Source organism: Saimiri boliviensis, chromosome 16 (genome assembly GCF_048565385.1).
Source record: "Saimiri boliviensis isolate mSaiBol1 chromosome 16, mSaiBol1.pri, whole genome shotgun sequence".
NCBI lineage: Eukaryota > Metazoa > Chordata > Mammalia > Primates > Cebidae > Saimiri > Saimiri boliviensis.
Genome location: NC_133464.1, coordinates 12,694,116 through 12,704,231, shown reverse-complemented (window position 1 = coordinate 12,704,231; position 10,116 = coordinate 12,694,116). Strand labels below are relative to the sequence as shown.

General features: G+C 44.6%; 1 protein-coding gene across 5 annotated transcripts in view; it reads right to left on the bottom strand.

Annotated features, from left to right (window-relative positions):
* Window positions 1-301: 301 nt before the first annotated feature.
* NALCN (sodium leak channel, non-selective) overlaps window positions 302-10,116 on the bottom strand; it is a 374,466-nt gene continuing 364,651 nt past the window's right edge. For all 5 annotated transcript variants that reach the window (XM_039473391.2, XM_039473390.2, XM_074387470.1 and 2 more), the window contains 4 exons: window positions 8,888-9,038; window positions 6,767-6,916; window positions 4,900-5,017; window positions 302-1,985 (listed from right to left, as the gene is read on the bottom strand). In XM_039473391.2, coding sequence (XP_039329325.1) covers window positions 1,792-1,985; window positions 4,900-5,017; window positions 6,767-6,916; window positions 8,888-9,038 — 613 coding nt within the window. In that variant the 3' untranslated portion in view covers window positions 302-1,791. The remainder of the gene's footprint in view (window positions 1,986-4,899; window positions 5,018-6,766; window positions 6,917-8,887; window positions 9,039-10,116) is intronic.

Genomic DNA, 10,116 nt, shown 5'->3' with positions numbered 1-10,116 from the left:
ACTCAAGCGTAATAAGCCAAAAAAGAAAAAATCATTTTTATACAGACCCATGCCCTGGACAGGTAAGTGCCTTTTCTGTTCATTGTAGGCTTGGAAGGCACAGGGTATTCCCTTGGGCTTATCAGAACAAAAGTGTAAAAGGAACATTCCAGCTCAGGGAATTGAGTTGAAATGAGTATCAGGGACACAGCTTTTGCCAACTAATTATGGACTGAATATTCAATCCAGGGTTTGCAAAGTGCTGCTACTGAGTGCCTGCCCCGCCAAGAAAAGGATTTAAACATGGTCAACTCAGGGTAAATTATGTTGCAAATCCATATTTATTATTTTTATTTACAAAACGTAAACTGCAAGTGAACATAAAATCACATCCAATCCTTTCGGCTGCACAGACTGGTTGTACTTTATCTTGTAGTTACAGTGAATCACATACACCATAGGTTGCCACCACCATGATACATCTGTGACACAGCAGGAATGTGCTATTTGCCTATCTGAGGAATGTTAAATAGAGTAAAACAGATCATAAAGCAACCTGGAGGTCAGAGGATTCTGAGATAATCCCTCTGTTGAAAAACATGTAAACAGCAAATGTCCAATCTGTAATTAAATAGTTAAAAGGTCCAAGTTCATTTCTACTTGGCTGATCCAGCAGAAGAACTCTAACAGCACTTTGTCATCATTTTGCTTTTCGAATTTTCGTGGAGGGCATGGGCCATTGACATATAAAGAAAAAAACCCAAAAAAACAAAAATCGATTAAGTCATGTGATCCCTAACCTGTGAGTTCAGAGTAAAAGATTTTGCAAATAAATCACCATTATTTATTTCCACAGGAGATTCTGGTAACAGAGGTGTCATTTCAAATCTAGTGTGTTAAGAGCAACCCATAATGAAATGACTCTGTTGATTTATGGCAAAACGGACACACTTTGGGTAAGAAAAGAAGCCAACAATCACATCACACATGCAAAGTTTTTGTAAATAAATTGAGATACATAGTTTGATTCTTTTTGCTAAACTCAGTTATTAAGAGGCTTCTTCAGAAACTTAACATCTTTGTGCAACTCTGTCACTCAAGTTATTTATCTACAGGTTTGTTTTAAACCAGTAAGCATTCTGAACCCATTTCTTTGCCTGGTGCTTGCACACACAATTTTCTTGGAAGGAGGCAACGGTGTCATTAGTATAACTGAGGACAGAAATCAACTTGTTCTGATCACCAAATATCTTGTGTATGTTTTAAAACATAACATGAGAAAAAGAAGATATTTTAAAAATTCAGAATCTGTAGTTTATAAAACTACTACCATTTTAGCATAAGTTCATTGCCGACCTTTTGAGATCAATCATAAATAATTTTTCCAAGAGAAATATTTCTAGCAGAAATGGGAAAGATGTGAACTAAAGCTGTAGCCTCTGTACCATAAACATCAGCCACTTTGGGCCTAGCACTCTTGGGGCATGGTGATAATGCTGCATTAGAGCACATATGAATATATACCTCAGTTTACACAGAATATATGACATTTTTGAGTGGTATACATATGCTTGTGGCATAGTTTCTAATATTATCAGTGCAGTCATTATACAAACTTTTTAGACAATGATGATAGTAACCCATCATAACACAGCTTATGCCTTTCTTTGGCAGGACGAAAATCAGTTTATAAAAATCTTTTGACAAGTTGAAATGACATGATAGATCAGTTACAGATTGCTCACTGGACAATCAAGGAGATTATTAGAAAACAGTTTTCGCCACTGGAGATTCATCCACATTGACGTGCCCCTAAATATCCAGGAGGTCATCCCCACTTTCGTCGCTCTCCACTGTCAGCTGCCGGGTCCACCACTTCTTAACTTCAGATCCACAGGAAGCCGCGTCAGTCATGGGGTTCATTTTGCACACTACAGATTTCATGGTGGTCCTCCCTCCAAACCGTAAGTTGACCGAGGACACTGAATGGCTTATTGGTTTTGGCGCTGTGGAATTAATGAATCGTATGAGCCACTTGGTACTGCTCCACTCTATTGTAATCATTCTTAAAACCCATGATATTCCCAGCAGTGATAGTTTTGGCTAACGTGTCCTATCCATAGATGCTAAGTAAACATCCTTTCCGGGACTTGATGCTTTATGTTCATGATAGATTTTTTAAAAATTATGCTCATGGAAAGCTAATAATGCCATTTGGGGAAAAGAAGTGCTGCTCGCCCCTTACATTCAGAAATAATACAAAAACTAGAAAGTCACTAAAAATTCCAATTTGGGAGCTATTATGTGTCATAGAAACATGTGCATTCATTAGCATATGCAATAAAGACAAAAACAGGAAGGAGCACATGAACCACAGTGAAGGCGAGGTTTGAGGGAAGGTGTGGGAGGAGAGGTGCGGTTCTGAGGTCCCACAGACATGGTCTTGGGACCCACCTCTGTATCTGTGGGTATGTAGCAATGGGCAGCTTCATGTCTCTCAACCCAGGATTCCTCCAGTACAAGATGAAGACAATGAAAATGTCCTAATTAGACTATTGTCAGGATTAAAATGGGTTACATGAGATGACCTAAGCACATAGCGTGACACCTATAACGCTGTTGCCCCCTCAAAATACTGTTTTTCTTTCCCTCTGCCTTCCCATACTCAGCCTGACCCCCGTCACCATTTTTGATGGGGACCATCTAGGCATAGACTAGTGGAAGTACTTTTTTTTTTCTTTCAAGACGGGGTCTCACTCTCTTGCCCAGACTGGAGTGTAGGGGCAGTGCAACTTCTGCCTCCCAGGTTTAAGCGATTCCTCTGCCCCAGTCTCCTGAGTAGCTGGGAATACACGTGTGCACCACCACGCCCAGCTAATTTTTGTATTTTTAGTAAAGACAGGGTTTTCAGCATGTTGGCCAGGCTGGTCTCAAACTCCGGACTTCACATGATCCACTCGCCTTGGCCCCCCCAAGTGCTGGGATTACAGGCGTGAGCCACCACGCCTGGACCAACGGACATACTTTTGACAGCCTCTTTTCTTCTGTCCATTTAAGTGAATACCAATGACTGTGCATTCTACCCAGGTCACCTCTCCTATCCATCCCTGAAGCATCTGGCCCCAGCTCTGTCCACACCCTTGCTGCCTGGTGCTCACACCACTGCAACTTCTTCCAGCCCGTTACTTGCCTCCAGGCTCAGCTTAGACAATTCATTCTCCCTTGCTGCCAAGTCAGCTTCCTAAAGCACAGATTCCAAAAGTCACATATTTCTCGGAAATCTTTGCTAGCTCCTAATTGCCTACAGAATAACACTGAACCTACTCAGCTTGTAATTTAAGGCTTTTTGTGACCTGGCACTACCACCTACTGTCTCGATGCCATCATTCTCTGCTTTGTTTGAATCAGGAGGAACCGTGCTTCTTGAAAAATAAGTTCCTGGGTACAAAAGAAGATACTTTCCTTGGTGGTCGTGTCCATGAAGACCCACTCAACATCGCTAGCCTCAAAATGTAAGTGGTGCTGCCATCCGCTTTGCAGAACACATATGCTACACACCTCACTTCTATTGGGCTGAAGCTGGGGGACAGTTAAGGAGCATTATAAAGCTCCTGCTTTGGCATGAACTTAGTTATCTATAGAGAAAAACATGTGACTGGGTATGGTGGCTCACACTTGTAATCCCAGCACTTCGGGAGGCGAGGTGGGCGGATCACAAGGTCAGGAGTTCGAGACCAGCTTGGCCAACACAGTGAAACCCCATCTCTAATAAAAACACAAAAATGGTCCAGGTGTGGTGGCTCATGCCTGTAATCCCAGCACTTTGGAGATTGAGGCAGGTGGATCTTGAGACCAGCCTGACCAACATGGTGAAGCCCCGTCTACTAAAAATACAAAACTTAGCCAGGAGTGGTGGCATGCTCCTGTAATCCCAGCTATTTGGGAGGCTGAGACAGGAGAATCACCGGAACCTGGGAGGTGGAGGTTGCAGTGAGCTGAGATCGTGCCACTGCACTCCAGCCTGGGCAACAGAGTGAGACTCCATATCAAAACAAACAAACAAAAAACAACAAAAAACAAATGAGCCAGGTATGGTGGTAGGTGCCTGTAATCCCAGCTACTTGGGTGGCTAAGGCAGGAGAATCGCTTGAACCCAGGAGGCAGAGATGGCGGTGCGCCAAGATCATGCCACTGTACTCCAGCCTGGGCAACAGAGCGAGACTCTGTCTCAACAAAGAAAAAAAAAAAAAACAGAGAAAAAGAGAAAAACACATACGAGGACACTGGGCTGTGGAGAACACTGTTCTCCCCCCATTCCTGAGTACTCTTCATGGGATTATCCTGGCTTTCCAAAACCCCATATAGAAGAAGCTCATGGAAGACAATTCTCTTACTAAATCAGTAAAATATGGTAAATAATGGGATTGTTTATTAAATGAAAGGATTGAATGAGGTAAAGCAGCTTGCCTAAAGACAGTGACTGGCTCAGCTGCAAAGTGAATGCTAAGACAAAGTGGGGGCCTGTCCCTTTTTTGAGAACTCTGTGACATTTTCTGAATAATTGCATCTGCCTACTCCCTCTTCAATTAAATAAGTTTCGCCCATGTTTGAGCATGCCTTGATGCACGAAGGAAGCCCTTGGAAATCTCTCCCTCTTTCTGAATCTTGGCTTTTCATAGGTGCTGGCTTCTCGACCATGGCAGCCTGAAATGTACCCAGAAAATGGGGGCTAATGTAGGTCTTATTTGAAGGGGGGAGGAGGCAGGACAATGTTTTTGACGAGACTACATTTTTCATTACGTTGCTGTCTGTAAATAACTGTAGATGCAGACTTGCATTTTGAAATGCAAGACCCCAAACTCACAAAGTAAATACCGTTAAAATGCCTTGATCGGTGGAGAAATGCCTGGAGGTACCTACCTGAGGGCAGACGCCACTGCCCAAACTTCCTCTGGGGTTTCCCTGCATCTGCCGCGTCTTGCCGGCTTCCTCCTCGGTCCGACAGCGTGGGGCTCAGGAGCTGCTGCTGGCTGCTCGTCTGCATGGGAGGAGAAGCACGCACTTACCGTCTTCCTTAACCCTGTGCTTTCCTCCTTTTACCATAGGAAAGGAAAACGAGGCAGCAGAACGAGTGGGAAGAACTCTACGGATTCATAGTGTCCACAGTGGGGAAGGAAAAGTGAAAATGGGTAAAAAGAGTCACAGAAGCAAAAGAGCCACCACCGCACGCCGTGCTGGAGACACCACTCTTCCTGGAACAGCATTTCCTGGGTAACCCCCCCCCCTGCCTCGTTCCCCGCCATGCCTAAGAATGTCATTGTTGCCCTTCATATCGTCATTGGCGAACCAGGGGGCAAGGATGGGCACTGCAGGAAGGAAGGTGGGGCAGTGGGGACTGGCTGGGCGGGGGCAGTCCACCAGCCTGAGAATCTGCACTTAGGGCTTCAGGGAAGGAGTTCTCCGCAGGCAAAGCTCTGTGATGGGCCCTGGATGGAGCCGATAACAATCTAAGCTAAAGTCAAAGAGAGATGCCAAGACTTCCCACACCTTTCACCTGTTCTCTGGCTCACCTGTCCCCTCTCCGTTTCCTAACAAAAGCCTTGCTCTTCACATCTCTTCAATATCCCCTCCTGGTTTTTTTTTTTTTTTTTTTTTTGGTTACCTCTTGGGATTTTCATCTAAAAACGGGGCTCTGCAATCCCCACTTTCCCTGGGTTCATTGGCCCTGTCTCACTGTCCTGACCTGACCTGAGCAGGCTTCCCCTATGCGAGACATTGCCAGCTGTCCTCAGGGTGACAGGCCACTGCATATGCCTGTCTTTGCCCCTTGGTTGACTAACTCTGCAGAAGTCCCTGCAGTCGGTGGCAGATGATTTCTACAGGCTGGGAAGCCCAAAACATGAAATCTACCTCAAAGTGGGCTGTGGCACCAGCGGGCCTCCTGGAGCACCCTGCTAGGCCATGGAGCCTTAGGCTTCCAAATGTACCCCCGGCCCCTGGCTGCATTGCTGTGCACCACAGAGCCTGGTGCTGCTGGGGACTCTGCAGAGCACAGGATCTGCTCCATGTTGTTAACCTCAAATCATAATTGCTACCTCATAAAGGGGCAGGTCCTCCCAGCCAGCTGCTTCTCACAGCACAGGACTCTCCAGGACGCTGAGAACTCCCTGTACTTTTCTAAATAGACACGTGCATTGAGTTCGAGAATGAAAATAAGTTGTGACCTAGTAAATACAACCTCCTCAAGCCAGTTCTCCTGAATTCCATGTACTCTTCTGATACCCAACCAAGAAAGGATACATCTTCAATAAGCTTGATTATTTAAGGAGGTTGAAGGCCAATTACAAACATTTTTCACTGATTTTACTGCAAATTTCTATGGCTTTAGTGAGGGGAAGAAAACATTTGGGGCAGAGCTACTTGGAAACCACACTCTGGTAAGTCAGGTAATATTTCCAGATTGAAATGCAGCCCTTAGATCCAACGGTAACTCTTTAGACAAAATAAAACTACAGAATTATGAAGTTCAGGGCATTCATATTTTCTGGTATTCATATGAATCAGAATCTTTTGAAATAACCTCCACTGCATCCAAGTGGCAAAGACACACATAATCTGGATCAGTGGATTTCCACTGTCTTGGCTTTTGTTTTTCAATGAAAATATTCCTTGTTAGAAATATTGTCACCTTGTTTGAATGATGTGGCCAGCACCCAGTTTATTTTGTTTTACTAAGAGAAGGAAGCCCAAGGAGTGTCCTGGGCTGAAGGACGGCTCGTGCCCATACCTCGGGTTGCATGCTGTTGTCCTGACTATTGGCGTTCGTGTCCTCACTGGGCTGGGTGGTCTCAATGCTGGGCGGGTTCAGAAACCGGCTCAGCTCTTGCTGCTGACTCTCTCTCAGGCTGTGGATGATACTGCAGGACTGCTGCTGTTTCTATGGAAATACAATTGTTTGTTCAGTAAAGTAAGCCCAGCATCCTGCCCGCCCCACCGACACACAAATCCTATTTTCTTCTCCCCTCTCCAAAGACCTGCATGATTGATGACCCCTTAGGAATTTCCAAATAAGGATCCTGAACTAATTTCAATGTTCAGTTAAGGGAGGCTGATGCAAAGGTGGGCTTGGAGATGTATGCGTTGCCTTCTCAGTCCATTTTCATTTGTGTAACAGTCAGAATAGTGATGGTCATCAATGTTTGTGTTTTATTTATTTTTGTTTGTTTTCTTTTTGTTGTTTGTTGTTGGTGTTGTCTGGTGTTTTTTTTTTTAAATAGGATCTCACTGTGTCCTCTAGACTAGACTTTAGTGGTATGATTATAGCTCACTGCAACCTTAAACTCCTGGGCTCAAGCTATGCTCCTGCCTTAGCCTCATGAGAAGCTGAGATACAAGTGTGCATGGCTGTGGCTGGCTAATTTTTTTTTTTTAGAGAGAAGAAGTCTCACTCTATTTCCCAGGCTAGTCTCAAACTTCTGGTCTTAAGTGATCTTCCTGCTTCAGTCTCCCAAAGTGCTGGGATTACAGACATGAGACACTGTGCCCAGCTTGTGTTTTAAATTACTAATACAGCTATTCTATTTTTCTCTTCTTATTTTATTCTAGGGTAATTAAGCCAATACAACGCCAGCCCCTCTCCCACTTTCCTGCACGTTGTAAGAGACAGAGAGCCTCGGGTAGATGAGAAAACCTTTGTTCTTGTCTTTGTTCTGAAGTTTTCAGACCAACCCAGGAGTCCAGTCTGTCTTGGAATATACTGAAGCCAGGGCTCCTTGTGGCCTCTCAGAGCCAGAGGAGGACAGGCCGATCTCTGGAGCTAACATAGCTATAGTGGCCGGCAGTGACAGGACATCACTGGGCAGCTGGCCTTGCTCTAGGAGGTTGAGTTGTATCTTTTCTCTGGGACCTTTTGCTCCTCCAATAGAAACACATGTTTCTGCAATTGATGTTGTTGCTCTGAGAAGGAGGATTAAAACAATCTCTTTTATATAGAAATGTTTAGTGATTACTTTTTTCCCCCAAATGTGAAATGTGTCAAAAGCGTTCATAAAAGTAATTATCTCATAGAAACATTCACTGTAAACACGGTATATGCCAATGAAGTACACATTCATTAATTTTTGAGTTAGAGAATCTTACAGGCTTATAATTCAGGAAGCAGGAAACTATTAATCCTGAGAGGTAGTCTTTTCAGAATATACATTATCATGTTTTGTTGAAATTTTTAGCAGCAATTTAAAAGTTTTGGAAATTTGACATGTGGAAAATTTTAGAATTTAATACAGTTGCGTTTAATAAATGGACATCATAAATATTGTAATATCAATAAACTGCCTTTTTTTTTTTTTTTGAGATAGAGTCTCACTGTGTCCCCCAGGCTGGAATACAGTGGCACTTTCTCGGCTCACTGCAACCTCTACCTCCCAGGTTCAAGCGATTCTCCTGCATCAGCCTCCTGAGTAGTGGGGATTACAGGCATGTGCACCATACCCAGTTACTTTTTGTATTTTTAGTAGAGATGGGGTTTTGCTATGTTGGCAGGCTGGTCTCCAACTCCTGGCCTCAAGTAATCCGTCCTTTTGATCTCCCAAAGTGCTGGGATTACAGGCGCGAGCCACTGAGCCTGGCCCATAAACTCCTTTTAAAGGCTTCATGTCATATTATAAAAATGGGATTCCATGGAAACTTCTAATGGACTCTGCTAAAAGAGTGCAGGGCCGACTGTGGACTAGAGTGAAAGTCTGTGTCATGATCTGACCACTGTAAGTGGAGGAAGTGGACATAGTTTAAAGGGATAGAAGGCTGATCACAGAAGGAGCGAATCCCATGCTTATGAAGCACTTTTCTTTCATTCCTCCTTTTTCAGGGTGGGCCAGGGACCCACCCCACATATGTGCAGTTCACTCACAGCTCTGATGCGCTTGAGGCACTTCTTGAGCCACATGCGGATGGTCTGCTTGGCCACCTCCTCCTCTATGGTGTACTCCAGCTGCTCCCTGGCCAGGAGCTCCTCCAACTGCAAGCTCTTCCGGATGTCCACGGACCGGTAAGAAAGCATGCTGGTGAGGGAAACACACCTGCAATCACAGCTCTGATTCACCTGAGATTTACACACTTACATGTGTCAAAATCCAGAAAGGATATCACTCAACCTAATGAGTCTAGCATTTTGATGCCATCCCTCACCCTCTTGTGTCTTGGGCTGGTCCTGTCACCTCTCTGTGTCTCCCTTTCCTTGTCTGTAAAATAAAGATAGTCCTAGTAACTACTTTATTTAATGACTAAGTGAGTTAATACCTGTGAAGCTCTTATAGCAGTAAGTGCCATCTAAGTGCCTGTAAAATAAAAGATCCAGGCTAGGTAAATACTCGGGACTTTCCCTGCAGAAGGGAAACCCCACGTCCCCTACTTTCTTCACACTTAGCCACATGTGGTGATGGTTAACATGCTCAGCTGTGCATCACACATCCTTACCCCCTGCATTCCATTCCTTCTCTGTTTATCTCATCCATCCTTCTATATCTTCCTTATTAATTTAATTTTATTTTTTTGAGATGGAGTTTTGCTCTTGTTGCTCAGGTTGGAGTGCAATGGAATGGTGCGATCTCAGCTCATTGCAACCTCCCCCTCCTGGGTTCAAGCAATTTTCCTGCCTCAGCCTCCCAAGTAGCTGGGATTACAGGCATGTGCCACCACGCCAGCTGATTTTGTATTTTTAGTAGAGATGAGGTTTCACCATGTTGGTCAGACCGGTCTTGAACTCCTGACCTCAAGTGATCCACCTGCCTTGGCCTCCCAAAATGCTGGGATTACAGGTGTGTGCCACCATGCATGGCCTTCCTTATTAATTCTAGAGGCTATGAAACAAATCCAGGGTTTAATATCCACTCCCATTTAGCCCTTGACACACAACCAGCCCATGTAGTGGTAGATGAAGCTAACACAGCAGATGTTTTGCATCATGGGGCAATAAGGCAGCTCCCAGGATGCCTGGACTCAGCAGTCCACCACCAGAGGAGAAGACAGCCTTTCCGGGCAGCATGGTGCACCCAGGAGTAGCCATAGGATCCCAGGTTATGGCTCATGAACCCTGGTGCACCTGTGAGCTATCCACTCTGTGGGCTCAGTTCCATCCTG